Raw genomic sequence first — 19,027 nt, forward strand, 5'->3', positions numbered from 1 at the left:
TGGGATAAGTGGGGAGGCGTGCGCTCCAGGGGACCCGAGGGCGTCACGGATGCTGGAGTCACTGTTTTGCTTTGCCCTTAGCAGATGTGGAGCAGCGTTTGTGATGCCGCGAGCTCTTTTAGCACCATCAGTTTGCCAAACTGGGCGGATGGGAATCCAAGGGGGAATGTGCCATGTCTTGGTTTTGTGGTGTCGTCTTTTGAGAACAAATTCTCAAAACAACTGATGTCAATCCCACTTCTGACACATCAGTTCTCTCAGTAACGTTGGATGTTCTTAGTATCTGCCGTTCAGAGGCATACTGTCCCTGAACATGAAGGTTTTTATTGAATTGATCCACTGATAAACCTATCAACCTATTTTATTTTTCTAAAACTGCCGGCTATCATCACATTTTGCGGCAGTGAATTCTGTAATGTACTGGTTCATATTTTCCCCAGATGTGATCACCAGATTTGTGCAGAATTTTTCAAACGTAGCTGCACCGTACATTTTTAGAAGGGCATAGTGATACTGACAGTCATATCTTTAACACCTTTCCTAATAATTCTCAGCACGGTTTGCTCTCTTCTAGTGCTGATTGGATTTTTCATTTCAGTGAGCTGGATAAGCTCCAGACTGAAGATTTCTTTCCTTGGTAGTCGAATTTTCTTTATTCTTTCACATAAAAGGCAGGACTTTTTGTTTGTTTTGCTTTGAAGTGTATCATTTTCAATTTATGCCATTTTGGTGCCCTTTCACGCGGGGACTGATTCTTTCAGAGCTTTTCTCTGCTTTGGGTTCTCAGCTTCTCAGCTTCCAGTATCATTTGGTATCTTCTTCAGACTTGACTACATCACCTCACTGCTTGCTTAGTTTTTATATTTTTATTTGAATGTTCTTTTTTAAATAGGTTTTTTATTTTGTAATCTGCCTTGAATCTCAGTGAGAAAGGTAGACTGTAAATGAAGTAAATAAAATTAAATGTCACAAAGTAATAGGGATAAAACTGTCCTTTGTACACCCTCCTTTGTGAATTTTCTAATTAAGTTATTATAATATGGTCTAAATCCCAGACTGCACAGTTTATGTACTACCCAAACAAATTAGTGTACTAGTTTGGGGGGACTGCCCAAGGGCTCCATATACTTCCCCTCCCCCTCCCTCTGCTAGGGTGGGTGGGCCAAGTCCAGATGCCGGGCCCTCTCCCCTCCCCTCCTTTGCATGACACCCCTCACTCCCTCCCCTTCCCTTGCATGACACTCCTCACTCCTTCCCCTCCCCCTCCCTCCGCTAGGGTGGGTGGGCCATGTCCAGATGCCGGGACCCCTTCCTTCCTTTGCATGACACCCCTCACTCCCTCCCCTTCCCTTGCATGACACTCCTCACTCCTTCCCCTCCCCCTCCCGCCGCTAGGGTGGGTGGGCCATGTCCAGATGAAGGTGGTCAAAAACCTGGTGGGCTAAAATATAGTGGGTTGAATTTGGCCTTGAGAGCTACAAGTTGTGATTAATTGAGTTTTTAAAATATTAAATCAGTGTAGGGATTCAAAGACCACATATATGGATCTTTACTAATTATTATATTTAGTTTTTTTGTTTTTGTTCTATGAAGTCGCAGCCAACATGTTGACTCTGTCGGGTTTTCAAATTGCAAGAGGCTAACAGAGGTGGTTTGCCATTGCCTGCTTCTGCATAGTGACCCCGATATTCCTTGGAGGTCTCCCATCCAAATATTAACCCTTCTTAGCTTCCAAGTTCTGTTGACATCATGCTAGCAGCATGTGTTATCCAGGTCAGCATATATTTAGCTATAGAAGCTAGGGTTTTTCCCATTATTTTCTGTATTCAACATCAAAGCAAATGAGATGTTTTTAAAAAACTTTTTAATTTACTAGCTTTGTTGTAAAATATAGAAAATGTGGCAGTTTAACATAACTTAAAGTCTGCCGGACTTTGTTCTTGTTCAGCAGACTTTGATTCATCTTACTGTTATATTTAAGTTATGTACATGAGGAGTGTAGACATGAGTGAACTAATCCAACTCCCACCTCTGTGAAATCTTTGGGGATGCACAGCATGAACGAACAGAGGAAGTATTTGTACATATGCTGCCTTACTGTGATTATTAACATTCTGAAAGCAGGGAGAAGACATACATGTGGACAGTTCCCATGTAGGCATTATACTCACTAGCTGGTGATTGCATATAGGGGAATTGAGGGGGGTGGGACTATAGTCAATTCACGCCCATTCTACCTCCCTGAGCATTCAGTCAATACACGAGAGAGTGTCTGTGCCAGGCAATCTTTGTTTCAATTTTCTGTATATGCTTATGTCTATAATGAAGAATATTTTTGAGAAAAGCTTGCTTCAGAGTGCTTGTCTCTGATCTAGAGCAACTTTAAAATGCACACTGACAAATATTTTCTTAAAATGAAGAGACCACATGAATTTGCAAAAACTCTTAATACACGACCATGACATTGCCTAAAAATACTTTTATTGTGTCACCATGAACATCACTATATCCCTGTAATGAATAGAGGCTTTTTCAATGTAGTAGAGTGCTGTGAGTGAGTGGCTTTTATCTTCATTGGAGAATTGTTTCAGCTGTTCCAAGTTAGCCGGAATCCTGACAGCAGGGTTACATACTCAGAATGGAATTTTATAAATACTTGATGTGATGCAGCAGAAAATGAATCGATGTTCGTGTCCTGAAAAAAGGAGATTTTTTTAAGAAAAGAGAATTTTTCACATTTAAAGCAAACATCTCTCTATGAGAATGATTCCTAATCAAGGAACTGTGACCTAGATCCAATTGATTATGTGCATACCTGCAGCAGCCAGTGGCTTTACCTGCTGCCCCGATGGTTCTCCCAGAAGGGCCAGAGATGCTGAATAGAAGCTTTCTGCAATGAAGCTGATACCTTGCCTGCCAAGTCCTTATTCAGTACAGAGCTGCACGAACAGCCAGAATGAGGCGTTGCCCTCTACACATTTCTGCGCTTCAAAAAAAGCTGTTGGTTATGCGAGGTCACACGTTCTATTTCTGGTGCCCTTCTCTGTGAGAATAAGCATTCATAAACCGAACTTTTAAGACACAGTATCTGTACTCATCCTGCCAACCCTTAAGTGCCTAGTAGTGCAGTGCCAAAATGGGGAGCCCATTCTCTGCACTGGCTAGGGTACCCCCAAGGACACAGTAAAAACTTGTCTGGACTTGCCCTTGCCCACATCTGCCAGGCAAAGCACCCATCTCACACTCTTCTTGAAGGGATTAAGTGAACACAATACTCTAGATAATGTTCCCATCCCCAGCCTTGGGCTGTGTACCCTGCAGAGGCAAAGGACTTGTTAAGGTTTTTGTCCCAAATGTTCCTGCTAGTATTGTATTAACCCCAGAATGTCTTCCTCTGACTAACCTCTCACTAATGACCACCTCATTTGCACTGTCATTGTCTTAGAGCTGTAATTTAACCAGCTACCTTCCCCCTTTCAAGCACTTCAAAGCTTCGCCCATCAAGCTAATGCCTCAAGCCATTAGATTAATGACCCAACACTTTAGACTGATGTCTGTCTCTTGTCTTTCCCCAGAAAGGCAGGACTCATCTTTGCCCTGGGAGATGAAGCTCTTTTAGCATGGCCAGAGGGGCCAATATTCCCGATAACAGTGGTGGCAAATCTATGGCATGGGTGCCAGAGGTGGTACTCAGAGCCCTTTCTGTGGGCACGCGCAAACAGAGTTGCACCCCCCCCCCCCATCTAGGCTGGCTGGCTGGGTTCGATTATTAGCATTAAACCTAAGACCTAGTTTGGAGGAAGCAGTGTAGGTAACCCTTTTAAGCGCTGTTAAATCCCACTGATTTTCATGTGAAGAACTAAAGTGCGATCCTTTACCTGGGAGTAAGCTCAGTTGCTGGCAATGGGGCTTACTTCTGAGTAAACCCTCCGAGGGTCGCGATTCACCCATTGGAAGAGTTGCACGGTTGCTTCAAAGCAAAGCCACCAACTACCACCAAGCTTACTCTTGAGTACATGCCTCGGAGCCAACTGTTTTTTCTAAACTAAAATGTCATTATTCAGGTTAAATTGCCATGTTGGCACTTTGTGATAAATAAGTGGGTTTTGGGTTGCAATTTGAGCACTATAAAATAGGCCCTTGTTCAGTGTGTATGGACTGCGGGTCTTGCCACCCTGTTTTGCCCAGCACTTCTGCGCCTGCCTTGGGGTTCAGTTGCTGCTTTGTGCCACTTGCTTTCTACCCTGCTTCTTTGGAGTCCAGTGCAGGTCACTAAACTCTGCTTCACACACCCAAAGCCACTTCAGGATCTAGTACATTATCACCCTAAGAATTCCACCAATTCTTCTGTTATTCCCAACCTATCCCCTCAACACTGTTCGTATCCTAGGAATGTGTGTGTGCTCTGATGCTTTGGTTATTGTGTGCTTGCGTACCCCTATTATCCTTAAATAAATTTCTTAAAACTTTATTTTGCTGTACTGTGGAATTTCTTCAAAAGTTGATCTTTGTTTACGTAGGCAACAAAAATCCTCAAGCTTGCCTCACCTTTTGCTAAGCCAAGAGTCTGCTCTTGCTAATTCCCCAATTTAAAAGGGGGAGACTTCCATGACTTTGGGTAACAGATTTTCATCCTCTCATAGCCCTATCAGCTCTGTGGTGAATCGGAACTAGGGGAGAGGAGGAGGGTCTTAGACTCAGACATGGCACCCCTTTTTCCTCCTGCTATTCCCAGCAAAGGGCATACTTGTAAAGAGGCTTTGATTCTACTGTGGTGTTCTCCCTGGCTAAAATGTGATCAGTGTTGTAGACAGCTTCATGCAGAGTCATATTGGGTTCTGAGCAGTTGGATGCTATTATGGCAACTCCTTCAGGATAATAAGGATATATATAAGATTCAGGGGCTTCTATTTCCACACCCTAGCAGTTTTGTATACAGATGATATCTCTCAGTGTGGATCTCTGTCATTAGATTGCAGTCCCCAGGTCATACAGGCATATGTAATGGGAATGAGTCAAGCCAGACCACTCCTGTTCTTGTCAGTACTGAGGGATGTATACAATGAGAGATCATAGCATAACATCAGAAACCAGGTGCAGTAGTAGTTAAATCTTGTTAGTGGAATTAAACATCATGAAAAACAGGCTCGGCTCTCTCCTGTTGTAATCAGTGGGATGGGAAATGCTTAGATCTGGGTGAATTATGTCCAAGACTAATAGAAGCTGCACGTTCTAAAGTAGACACCACAATGTAAGCATTTCTCCCACTGATTTCAACAGGCATTGTGTCCTGTTCCTAGCACCGCAGCTCGTAACTTTAACATAGACCACACTGTAAGACGGATACTATCGGAGGACCATAACTCAGCAATGATTATGCAAGCCTGATTCTGATCTTATGCTCACAGTCTAAGCATATATTATATTCAGAGCTTCACATTTTGCCTACAAAGAGCACAAGATATGAGTTATACCTGTTGGCTTAAACTTTAGACTGGCCTGATTGTAAACTTTCATTCTGAGTCACTGACTAGTAGCTATTAATGCTAGAATTTTAGAATTTTATCCAGCATTGCTATGCATGCTACACCACAACAGAGGAGAAAGATATAGGCAAAGAATATCTGGAACTCGAAGAGGGAAATCAGGAAAGGAACACTTCAAGAAAAATTCCATTAGAGGGCAGTACAATATCTCTATTTGGAGCAACTTTGTATATGTGTCAGTCTCTAGTAAGAAAATAATAACAAAAAATCCCTGTACTGAACTCAGGTTTCCCACAGTTTCACAGCCGCAAGGAAATTGGAGGGTGGGGTGGGGGGGGGGGAGATTTGGGGTTTGATATTTTATCTCTGGTTTTAAAACTGGGTCTCACACTTCCTCACAGTATTGCTAGCATCTGATAAGCCATAAAGTTTGGTGCAGGCACACCGGAGCCCAGGGTAGATAGGGCAAAAGGAGGGCATAGCAGTGACTGGGCCTTTGGGTGTGGCACTGAAGAGGTGTCTAAGTCAAAATGACAGGTGTCAGGGTAGCCCATCAACTGGGCCATCCTTTACCCCCTTTTGTGATGGCAAAATTTCAGCACCACAACTTTTGCCCCTCCTCATGTAGGGATTGAGTCTGGCAATGCCATTCAAATGCACTGTTCTCTGCCTGGTGTCTTATGACTCGTGATGATGTCACAGTTGCAGTGAAGTGTATAATGTCTGGTGGCATGACTTCTTAGCATGTATATTCTTGGCCGAATGATTAGGATACTCCAAATGCATGTCTTTGTTGGGGTTGCACTGTTGCTGGCTCTTTCCTCCCTGTACTGCTGCTCCATGTGTGGTGGAGTGGCACTAAGGGGCAGAGACCACCAGGGAGTGGTTGGCAGTGCATATGTGTGCTGCTCAAAAGAACATGATTGTGTGCTGCTGCTTGATTGGAGGGCTTTGCTAGGGTTGCTGTGGACATGATGCTGCACTTTGCAGAAGAGGGCATGTTGTCCCCTCCCCTGTAGGGATCCAATCAGCATTATGTCAGCAGCTGACTGGTATTGCTGCTGCAGCTCACAGGCTGTGTGGCCTTTATTTAAACTTAGACAAATGGAATCAGTAAGACAGAGGAATGTCTAGCCCTCGCTTATGAAGACAACTAGCTTGGTTTTGACTTATGCTGTGGGTCTGTTGACAAATTGCTTGTAAGTAAATTTATGAAATGAAAAACATGGGGTTTCAGGATTTCTGGATGTTGTAGTGACTAAGAACCAACCCTGTCCCTGCCACGAACACAACACTCCCTTGGAAGATGTTCTGCTTCTTCTAAACTTACTACACAATGTCATATACACTTTGCACAAAGCCAAAAGTCTATTATTTCACATTTCCAGGATGAAGCACAGTCACTAAAACTAGGTTATTTTAAAGCTTAACTTGGCTAGATCAATTGTTTTCATAATGTGACTAAATTAATTAATATTTTTAATTTTAGAAAAAGAAATTGTTTGAGTTAGGATGTGGAAAATTTGTTTTCTGGGAGAAAATGTGTACAGTCACAAACAAATCTTCATGCCATTTTGAAACCTTTGATGGACTTTTCGTTTATGTGTATGTGTTCCTTGCCCCCACCAAAACTGAATTAAGATTGCATGTCCTATTCTATGGCTTAGTGATTACCCCAAAAGTGTTAAGGTTCACCTTTATCTGGAATCCATAGATCCCTCTCATATGCAAGCTATTCTTTTGTCCATGAGTGTGAAAAATGTTCATGTTTATTAATGGGTAGGCCATGGCACTCTGCAGATGTTTAAAGGCACTCTTTATAAATATCGTAGATGTCCTGGTATGAAGAAGGGAGAAATGCTTAAAAACTACAGCCCTCCAACTCAAAAAACTCATCAGCTATCACTGGTACCATGTGCTCAGTTTTGATAGCACCATAATCCTACATGTTGATGAACACAAATAATGACAACTTACCATTCCACAGTATGGTCCAATCTGTGGATGCCTATGGTCTGGTCCATTATAGAGTATCAAATAGTTTCTAGTGCAGTCACCTGGGTCCTCAATACTGATGAAAACAAAGTTTATGGTGACAGTCCGTCCTTTGGGGGCTTTGATGATCCATTCACAGTCTGTCTGATTAGGATAAGACGCTGGGTACTCTGGGCTAGTTAATGAACCAGCCTCACCATACAAGGTGCCGCCGCATCCTGGAAACACAGAACGTGAGGCTCAATTATGTTTGCATTATCTGATAGGGTGGCTACAGTGCAGCAATAAAGTAAGAAGTACTGAAGGTGCTCATGCTACGCTGGGGGTATTTCTTAAATGTGATTCATTAAGGTAAAGAAAAGGGGAAAGGACATGTGTGGAGGAAACATTTCACTTTAAATATCAGCCTCTATAGGTGAGTATATGTGTGACCATTGATTTAAAAAAAAATATTCTAAGTATTTATCCTACTGCGTAAATGATTGATTCAGGGTACAATTTTGCATAGGTACAATTGTCTATTTCTTTCTCGTGAATTAATTGTTCCTTGTTTATTATTATAACTGATTATTTATGCAAATATTTTTAGTTTATAAACTATCTTGAAGGCATTTTAAGGCCAAGTGGCAGGTTTAAATAGAAAAAAAATAAATAAAACTGAAAACAAATATTAGTACCGCTTGGTGATGAAGTCCAGGTAATCTCATATCCACGACGAGAAAGTAAGGCATCACTTTTGAAATGTAGATATACAACATGGTTTCTAGGAAAGATGGGTTCAGGTAGGGCACTTCCACAATATTTGCCAAGCAGCGGAGAGCTTGCATCACTACCATTTCTGACCTTGAAAAGAGTACAAAAACCTTTTGTTAACAACAGCAGGGCTGTTAAGGAAAAAGCAGTGCCACAACTTAGCCTGATAAATTCATCAAAGGTGCATCAATATCAAAGCAGATTTTTTTTCATCCCATTTGAAGGGGTGATTCTTACGAAGCCTTTGTTATAATGGGGCCATACTGACTTGCATGATATTAGACCCAGTTTTGTGTGGTGTCATGATCTGAGAGCTGGACTAGGATAAGGGAGATTTGGGTCAGCAACTCTGTCTAATACACATCACAGGCTAGAATGGGGGGTGGGCAAGAGAAAAAGCTAATAATAAACTGCCCTGTTTTGGCACAGGGTGGTACTGTCATGAATATTTCTATGAGCTTTATAAAACAATGTAATATATAGACAACTACTGTCAAAAGTGACCAGGGCAGACTGTCACAGGAAACTGAGCAAATGGTCTCCTTGTTGGTTAAAAGGAGCTTTTACTAGTATGTGAGTCATAAGCTTTTACTAATATGTGAGTCAGAGACTAATGAACAACTCAGCCTGGCATGCTGTTCTACCTCATTCTACAGGTCCCTCCTCTGGTCAGAACTTGATAGTGGCACCTCACTTGAACCCTTTGGATAGTTCAATGGTCTCATGTCCGTGGATTTTCATTTAATTTGTGCAGAGACCTTGGGAAGTTACCTGTTGGCTCAATGATTTTCTGAGCTTTGTTAGGAAAAATGTTGAGGTGTTGAGTAACCATAAGAACCCCCCCCCCAAAGAAATCTTGCACAAGATCGAGCTAAGGGGCATGACAATGTAAGATACCAGCAAACAGTGGTCCCTGCAGACAATTAAAGGAGAAGCAAAATCCTGAAAAAAGTCTTATGAAACACATGGTGCTGCATACCTCTAAGAAGTCATTCTGACATCCAAAGCCCTCTAAATTAAAAGAAGTAAAAAAGAGAGAGAGGGTGTGATTTTGTGGGGCTCGCAGAATAATAACACAATTCAAATTACGAGGGTAAGAATCGGGCCAGCCTGGACTTTTCAAGTAGCCAAATGACTGATTGTATTCCCTGCTGCAACCTATTGGGAAGAGAAAAACCCAAAAATTCAGTTTAGCTCTTTATCATGTGTTTTCAGGGAAAAAAAAGTCATACATATGAAGGCATTGTTTTTGATCTAACCTGAAGCTTTATAGGAGAAGTTGAGTCCATTGTTAGTCATATAAGCTTCGGATCTGAAAATTATAATGGCAGTACGTCTATAAGAATAAAATACAGGAACTGTAACGTTTTCATCTCCACAGAACCTGTGGACGCGGTCAGCATGTTCTTGGTTGCTCTGAAATATAAAGGACAAGTTAATGGATGACCATGCACTGTAAGATTAGCATACAGAATTCAAGGAGAGAGTTCTGCTATAGAAATGTTAGACACTGAAAACTGAGAGTTTCTACCAATGAGGAAAACTCCCCAGACAAAACTTTGATACATCTTTGGAAGTTAAACTGGGAACCCCTACCTCAAACCATCCTTTACAATACTCAGCAGAACCCATTTTATTAATGATCCTCTAATACAGTGGTGGCGAACCTATGGCACGAGTGCCAGAGGTGGCACTCAGAGCCCTCTCTGTGGGCACACGCAAACAGTGCACCCCCCCGACACGTCTAGGCTGGCCTGGGCCGCTGGGCTCAATTATTAGCATTAAACCTAAGACCTAGTTTTGAGGAAGCAGTGTTGGTAACCCTGTTAAGCACTGTTAAACTACACTGATTTTCATGCGAAGAACTAAAGCATGATCCTTTACCTGGGAGTAAGCTCGGTTGCTGGCAACGGGGCTTGCTTCTGAGTAAACCCTCCTAGGGTCGTGATTTACCCGTTGGAAGAGTTGCACGGTTGCTTCAAAGCAAAGCCACTAACTACCACCAAGCTTACTCTCGAGTAACGCATGCCTCGGAGCCAACCATTTTTTCTAAACTAAATCCTAACTACTCAGGTTAAATTGCTATGTTGGCACTTTGCGATAAATAAGTGGGTTTGGGGTTGCAATTTGGGCACTCGGTCTCGAAAAGGTTCGCCATCACTGCTCCAATAGAACTAAGGCAGCAATCCTAAAAGCAATTTCCTGAGACTCCATTGAATAAAAGCAAGACTTACTTTGGAGTAGACCTGCTTAGGATTGCTTTTTAAATAAATGATTCCCAACTTTTTTGGTATGGTGACCCACAAGACCAAATTTACTTGGTACGGTGACCCAAATTTTTATTTTCTCATGGATTTTGGACTTTAGGTCTTTTGCAGCCATTGGTTTCATGCCTGTGTGTCTGGGAGTGACATGCTAGGAGTAGTTGGAGTTTAGAACTTAATCAGGGCTGTTGACAGGGATATATAGGTTGGAGCTTTTGGAACTGTAGAGTTCAGATGTGTTTATTGTCTGTGTAAAGACCTGCAATGTTGGCAAGGAAATAGTTTTTGGGGAAAAGAACCCTGCTCTAGCCAAAGAAGAGAATAAACTTCTAGACTCGAGGAAGAAGAAGTTCTAAATGATTTACCAGTGGGAAATCCTGGAACTCTAGATAGTTCTGAGAGCAGTCTTGACTCGAATGGAGGTGGAACATCTGTACTACTAGTTGGACTTGTTGTTCAGGAGGGGCATCAATTACCCATCTACAGACTGTAAATGGGGGATAGGCTTGTGGAAAGTATGGTGATGTCATCGTCTGGGAGACAGAAGTTGCATTATATGTACCTCCACATAGTCCTGGTACAAACAAAAATAAGTTAATAAAGTTTGCTGGTGTAAAAGACACTTTGTACTTCAATCCACCATCTTAAGCAAAATTTGGAAGTATGTTTTCTTCAAATCAGTAACGCTTTCAGGTAAAAGGATGTACAAATTGAAAATGAATACATTCTATCTTTATCCATGCAAAAGATTTGAATCACTGCTCTACTGAACTACTCAAGACACTATACCAGAGGTGGGATCCAACCAGTTCTCACCACTTCTCTAGAAGTGGTTACTAATTTTTTCTGAGTGCTGAGAAGGGGTTAATAAAGCAACCTCCCTGCCCAATAGGGACTGGAGGTGCGTGTGTGCGGCGGCCCCACTGTTTGAATCCCACCACCATTGGAACCTGTTATTAAAATGTTTGGATCCCACCACTGCACTATAGCATTTCACGCGGACCTCCTCTAGTATCCCCATAGCTCAGGTTGCAAAATCTGGGTTGGGAAATTCCTGGAGATTTGGTGAAAAGGCTGGTTTGGAAACGAGGGGAACCTCAGTGGGATATGATGACACAGAATTTACTCTCCAAAGCAGCCATTTTGTCCAGGGGAACTGATCTTTGCAGTCTGGAGATAGTTGTAATTCTGAGATAGCTCCAAGTTCCCGCTGGAAGCTGGCAGTGCTATCTATAGTCAATCTCAACTATATTCCACTAAGTTGTGCCTCAGACTGGTTGTTGTGGGTTTTCTTGGCTGTGTGGCTATGATCTGGTATATTTTGCTCCTAATGTTTTGTCCTCATTTATTACTGGCATCTTCAGAGGCATATCATAGTGAGATGTTTCTCTACACATCTCACAATGAAGATGCCAGAAACAGATGGGGGGGGGGAATAGTAGAAGCAAAAACTACTGGACCACAGCCACATAGTCCCCAAACCCTGCAGCCCCCAGCTGATTACAGCCATGAAAGACTTCAACAACATATTGTGCTTCAAGCCTCCTCCCTCCAGTCAACTTTAGGGACACCATCCCTTTCCACCAAGTTCCTGTCAGATCAGGGTATGTTGGGTCTTCTCTTGGACTGAGTTAGGCCATTTTAATTATTTCTACACAGAAAAACCATTCATGGAGGTCTCTAGCTTCCTAAGTCCCTAAACTCCATAATCACTTTTTATTAGCTGTGAGTTGTTCAGTAAGGTTATACAAAATAAAGGAGCTATGACTCATTTTGTGTCACTGTCTTAAAATTGAAAAAAAATTATATATACTCACTATCCATTGTTGTGTAGGTAGCAGTGAAACCTGCTCTTTCTACAGACCTGTCAGTGACAAACTTAATAGTCAAGAAGTTGTCAGTTGAAAGAAAAGGAGCTGGAATGTTGGAGCCACAAAATGTGCCAGCGAGAGTGGCATTGTCATTACTGCCATCATACAGCTAAAAGGAGAAACAGAAAAGCCAAACTATGTCAATATGTATGATGTGTATGACGTGCACAATGACAACTGAGCAGATGCAATTAAAAAAGGTGATTAAATTTAAGGATTCAAAACCAATATAATTTCTAATTCTGATCTCCTATAAAATGGACAATTTCAACACAGCACTTAGGGTCAAGCTAGACAAACTAGACATAACATCATAGCATGGTAGTCTGAAATACCCTTGTCCCCCCAACTCCAGAACCTTTTCAAATGTTGAAACAGTCACTCTGGGTTTATCCTTCATGAAGCTTTAGGATCGAAAGGGGCTGATTCCCATGTTACAAGGTCCTTGTGTTTCTGATGTGTTTTATCATAGCCAGTGGGAGGACTATAAGGGGGGCCATGACACCGTCTGGGTTGACATGTCAGTGCTGGTAAAAAAAAACATACAAGACATTGGAACCTCTAGAAATTGATGGAAACTCCATGCTAATGATAGACTTTCTGGCAATTCCTAGAACTTCTCCATGTCATATACTTTTTTTACCCTAAGTGACATGATGACACAGCTGGTATTGCAGGATATCTTTTTATTTTCCGCCTGCCACTACTCAGAGCAATGGTGGGCATCAGGAGTGGGGTGTGGGGGATCCCCTGGAGTATTGGCAGCCCTGTCCAAAGCTGTTGTGGCTGTATGGTTGTGTGTCCACATCTTCATCCCCTCCCATTACAGTCTCTTTGTCTTCTATGTACTTGTGTTTGTCTTGTCAAAACATAATCCTTTTTAGCTGTTGTGTTCTGAACATTCTTGTCTGAAGAGCAATGAGACAGCATGACATGGAATCAGCCTCTGAAGCCACTTTACGCCAATTGATCTGTGCCCCATATGTTTGTGTTTCACAATGGAAAACAGTTAGTTATGCTGTTAATCACTATGTGGTAATTTTAGTATCTTTAGGATTTTCTGTAAACGTTGACAGGATAGCTATGGATTAGACAGTGGGTGATATGTTTGTCTGGATGTTCTGTGGAACTTAAAAAAGAGTAAGAAATAGATACACATAATTAGCTATTCAGAAATTTGCAAAATTGTATGTTCACAATGTAATTGCTAGAATTTTTCCTTAATCACTTTGCTTGCTTTAGACACAGCAAGCAGTACTTCTACCGGACACCATTCTGTGGTGAACTGGTGGAAATAAATTTGCAATGCATTTCATTTGGGGGAGGTAATGATTAAGAGAGATCCAACATGGACCTCTTGCCTTGAAAACCCTACAGGCTTGCCATAAATCAGGTGTGCCTTGACACACACACAAAGATTAAGAACATGCTTGAAAATGAAAAGGATGATGGAATAGTGATGAATCATTGCAATGGTCTGTTATTGATGGACATCCAAAGCAAAGCCATGGTGGGGCAGATGTTAGAGAACATGAGGGGAATCATTAATGTGGTTTAAAGCAAACATCTGTCATGTGGACAACTGCAGGACACATTTCAAGGGAAAACACAAGGGTGACATGAAGGTTTTGTAATGTATGAATCAATCTCATGGTCTATAGTGCTGTTATCTTCCTTTTACCACTGGTATAAGGAGGGCCAGTAATGGGGGAAAAACAAATATTTTTGTAGTCTTAAGATTGAAACACACTAAAATGACAGCGTGGCACGTCTTGCTTAGCAAAGAGGATCTTACTTTGACATAGTCATATCGGCAGTTTTGAAAACCAGATGCTGCTTCAAGTTGAAAAGTGTTGAATGTCAGGTTGATCAGTCTGTTTACAGATGTAACAATTGTCCACACACATTCCAGATCTTTATCATATTTGCCATCCATGTTGGAGTCTGGAGAGCCAAAGGTGAAACTAGAATTTGTCAGATAACCGCCACAACCTTGCTGAGGACCTGTTAAAAAAAGAGTTGCTGCCATCAATCACACATTTGACATTGTTAAAGTGTGGCAATGTTAGTATTTCTTTTAGACATAAATCAAACACAAAGAACAAAGATATAAAGAGGCTTTCTGATCATTCCATCAGAAAAGCCACCATCAGAATCTGTATTGGGTAATATTAGGAATACAAGGTGGATGAACACGAATTTCTTCAGAAAACTGATTGTCATTCAAGGCCAAAACAGGGATTATAATCTCTTTTTACACTGGAAGGGTTGTAGGAAAGTTGTTTTGTGCCCATACCCTTCAGATGCATGAATTCTTAATGACAGTCCCTTTAAGAATGTCCCTTTATGTCTGGCATAAACATTCATCAAATTGCTCTCCCTAGCCTCCAACTAATTCTTTCAATAGTATAAAGATTACTAAAATCTCTATAGCATCTAAAGTTACACTACCTAATGGAGCAACAGCAAATCTACAATTATAAACCATTCTCAAGTGAAATAGACTGCTAAGGCTACAGATCAATAATCAGTCTGGTTTTAAATAACTATCTAGAAGCCTAACAGCCCAATTCGGAGTGTGTTGGGGAAGTGGTGCGGGCTTGTACCAACTTTTTTGCCCACCCCACCAGTGTAGGTGGCACCTACGCCAGTGGAGGGGGGAAACAGGGCGTTAGGCATGCGCCACACAGCTTGGCAGTGCCTGATCAAGAAGAGGCTGCTTGCCCTAGTGTCGCACTGACATAACTGGGGACGCCAGCGTGCAGTGGCGTAACTAGGCAAACTGGAGCCCTGGGCAAAACCTGAGTTTGATGCCCCCCACAGGCGCATGCCCAATGCAATGCGCACCCCCCCTTGTAGCTACGCCCAGTGGCGTATCTAGGCAAACTGGAGTTTGGGGCCCCCATGGGCAGCCACCCTCCCCCACTGTAACCAAGCAATGATTTTTTACACCAGGTTGTTTCAAAGTCACCATCACATTATAGAACATGCCCCAACTCACAAATCTGAGCACAGCAATAAGCCATGCCACACAGCAGGAATAATTTTTTGAAAACATTTTTAAAATGCTTTCAAAATGTTTTATTACTGCTATGAAAACATTTTATGGTGTTGTATCCAGTACCCCCAATTGGGGGAAACAGCATCACTTTCAATGTTTCAAAGGAGAATCTGGGCTCCCTAGTTTAAACAAGTGATGCTGGAATCCACCCCCAAACAGCATCATTTTTAATGGTGTTTAAACTAGGGAGCCCAGATTCTCCTTTTAAATCTACCTTAAAGGGAGAATCTGGGGTTCCCAGTTTAAACAACATTGGAAGTGATGCTATTTTGGGGTTGATTCTCCCTCACCCTGAAACAGCATCACTTGCAATGTTTAAACTGGGGACCTCAGATTCTCCCTTTAAATCCATGTCAAAGGCGGGGGGGTTTAAAAGGAAAATCTGGGGAAATTTGGGAGGTGCCTGCTGGCAGGGGTGCAATTGTTAAGCTAGCAGCACCAAACTTTCAGGGTATCTTTAGGAGACTCCCCTAATGATACCACCCAGGTTTGGTGAAGTTTGGTTCAGGGGGTCCAAAGTTATGGACCCTCAAAGTGTAGCCCCCATCTTCTGTTAGCTCCCATTGGAAACAATGGATGATGGGGCACCCCCTTTGGGAGTCCATAGCTTTGGACCCCCTGGACCAAACTTCACAAAACCTGGGTGGTATCAGTAAAAGATTCTCCTGCTGATACCTGCCAGGTTTGGTGAAGTTTGGTTCAGGGGATCCAAAGTTATCGATCCTCAAAGGTGTAGCCTCATCTCCTATTAGCTCCCATTGGAAACAATGGGCACCCCCTTTGGGAGTCCATAACTTTGGACTCCCTGAACCAAACCTCACCAAACCTGGGTGATAGCATCAGGAGAGTCTCCCAAAACATCCCTGAAATTTTTGGTGCTGCTAGCCTAAAAACTGCGCCCTCTGCAGGCCAAAAATGGAAAAAAACTGAAAATACAAAAAATCCCACAAACAAACCTGCGCCCCCCCCACAGGGCTGCGCCCAGGGCAACTGCCCACTTTGCCTAATGGGAGGAACGCCTCTGCCAGCGTGGCTGGGGGCAAGCTAGAGATATTCTCAGTTAGCATTGCAAGTATCAAAGAAGGGACAAACAAACAGGAAAGAAGGGAGATGGGGAAGAAAGATTATGGGACAGTGCAGATTAGAATAAATTTGGTCATGGAAGGGTCAGCTGACTCAAGTCCAGCCATCTTGCAACTTTATCTCTCCCATTCATAGCCAGTAAATCAAGTGGAAATCTGCTCACACATTTCACTTTACATCTCTGCAAGGAAAATGGTGAAGAAGAAAAAAGCTGACGATTCAGGATGGAGCATTGCCCCCATATGACTATAGATTACGGTGACCAGACGTCCCGCTTTTGGCGGGACAGTCCCGCCTTAAAACAATTTGTCCCGCGTCCCGTGGGTTTTTTTAACTGTCCCGATTTTTGGAAGGCTGCCGCACTGCCTTCTGGGGTGTGCCCCAGAAGGCAGTGTGGCAGCCTCCCGCGCACGTGGCCACAGGAGCGCACTGCCTTCTGGGGCGCTCCTGGTTTCCCGCCCTGTCACAGGGCGGGAAACAGAAGCGCCCCAGAAGGCAGTGCGCTCCTGCGGCTGTGCGTGCATGCGTGCATGCGCGCGTGCGGCCGCCCGCCCACCCGCCCGCCCATTCCGGTTTACAAAGGTGACAATCTGGTCACCTTACTATAGATACGTAGCCAAGTGAAAAGCGTCAGTGTTAATGTGGTGAACAATTGCCAGTCAATCAGTTCTTATCATCAGCTGGTTCCTCCTAGGAACTGGAAGAAGGCTTTCCTGTGAGTACAGCTCTTTTAGTAAGAGTCTGTTCACAAAAGGCAAAAGAAACAAACAGTGGGTGTGACAGGGAAGCCTCTATTGAAAGGTAGAGGAATAAGGAGCTTGTAGTTTTTGGAATTATTCTATAGGTTATCACAGACAGTAGGGGGAGCTGTTACTTTATTTTTTAGATTATCTATCCAGTTCTCCCAAGAAGGCCCTTGTGGAATTTTCAGATGGAGATAGTAATTAAAGCACAGTTACATATACCTACTGTTTCACATTATGTGAAACACTTTTTTCACAATGACCAAGCAAATGGAGGATTGGTTTCAGTGTCTGCATGCCTCACTGAAGAATTCTGGAAAAGTTAACCGGTCTGAAATCTCCATGCTTCCTATAAGAGTCTGACAAATATTGCTGATCCATGGCAAATTATATTTTGTGGGGAAAAAACTTAATGATTTGCAGATACTGTATCCCTAATACTAAGAACATGTTTTAATTAGAAATTAGCTCCCATCTCCTTTCAGGTCAATAAAGCATTAATCTGTCAATAACATTCACAAAGAAAGAAGGAAAGATAACCCAATTTTTGCCATCATCCAGGAGAGATCCATTACCAGAAATGAAAATGGCCAGACTTCTAAGGCAAGAAAATAAACAATGTTTAGTTGATTCCAAATGAGTTTTACTATGTCTGTTCACCTCCTTCCCAGAGTTAATTAGAGTCACCAAGAACATTAAGCGGAACAGTATAAACACATTACTTGATCTTGCTTCACTAATATAGTTACAAAATAATGTATTCATGGTACATTAATGAAGAATTGTGGTTCAGGTTTGGCATGTGGATGCTTCACTTACACAAAATCTTTCAGGATTTCATGCTAAATAGAGAATATTGAGTTTCTCTTCTATGGACTATTTTAAACAGGCTTTGGGGGTTCTGCCTGTTTTTCTGCCTAAGATTTAAATAGTAATATTCTTAGCTTTTAGAAAAGCACCACAAAGTTTCTTGAATAATTACTTTAGTTGGGCTTACTTGTAATTGTTCTAGAAGGTCCACCAGGCCTTCGAAAGACTCATTTTGTAACAGTGCAAGTGGACTACCTGAAAAAATTATATAGAGTTGTGGGGGATAGCATCCCAAGAGAAAAATCAGAAAGTAAACTAAGGCCTCATCTACTTACAGGAGGGTCTTGCCATAGAGTTCCTGAGAATTCCTAGAACTACCCAAAAGCAACGAAGAGTAGCTTTAGGAATACAGCTCTGTTCTTAGCAGTAGAAAATTATGTATCTGACTATTCCTTCCATGTTCAAGAACCTTTCCCTGTGCCTCCTGCATGCTATGACACAATTGGTGGCTCATATTTAAGAGACTGGAAACTCTCAGTGTTGATATCACGTTTACCTATTGTCTCTGTGTAAGATGCTTTCCATCCACCAGCTGCTTCCAAGAAATCAGTTGTGAACACCAGGAACAAGTTGTTTGTGGAGGTCCTGATTGTGGGAGGAAGTGCAGTACCACAGAATTTGCCAAGAAGCGGAGCAAGTGTGTTTGGGCCATCATACACAGCAACATAATCTTTGTAGCAAGATGAAGAAGCTTCGAGCTGGAAACTGTTGAATCTGCAAAATGCATTTCACCATTGTCTATTCTGCTTTCCTTAAAGATGTACATTTGTGAAAAAAAATAGCAACAGAAACAACCAGGCATCACATAGGGAAGTCATGTGTCTTACCTTTAAGCAGTGCTTCATTTCTAAAATGCTGGGCTGAAGCAAAAACATTTGAGTCTGCATAGCACCAAACCACA

General features: G+C 42.3%; 1 protein-coding gene across 1 annotated transcript in view; it reads right to left on the minus strand.

Annotated features, from left to right (window-relative positions):
* Positions 1-2,473: 2,473 nt before the first annotated feature.
* Positions 2,474-19,027, minus strand: part of CUBN (cubilin) — a 144,266-nt gene continuing 127,712 nt past the window's right edge. The window contains exons 58-66 of the mRNA XM_048510490.1: positions 18,623-18,840; positions 14,165-14,373; positions 12,316-12,478; positions 10,864-11,072; positions 9,494-9,650; positions 9,214-9,392; positions 8,159-8,324; positions 7,464-7,699; positions 2,474-2,695 (exon numbers count right to left, since the gene is read on the minus strand). Coding sequence (XP_048366447.1) covers positions 2,588-2,695; positions 7,464-7,699; positions 8,159-8,324; positions 9,214-9,392; positions 9,494-9,650; positions 10,864-11,072; positions 12,316-12,478; positions 14,165-14,373; positions 18,623-18,840 — 1,645 coding nt within the window. The 3' untranslated portion in view covers positions 2,474-2,587. The remainder of the gene's footprint in view (positions 2,696-7,463; positions 7,700-8,158; positions 8,325-9,213; positions 9,393-9,493; positions 9,651-10,863; positions 11,073-12,315; positions 12,479-14,164; positions 14,374-18,622; positions 18,841-19,027) is intronic.

This window comes from Sphaerodactylus townsendi, linkage group LG11, assembly GCF_021028975.2.
Source record: "Sphaerodactylus townsendi isolate TG3544 linkage group LG11, MPM_Stown_v2.3, whole genome shotgun sequence".
NCBI lineage: Eukaryota > Metazoa > Chordata > Lepidosauria > Squamata > Sphaerodactylidae > Sphaerodactylus > Sphaerodactylus townsendi.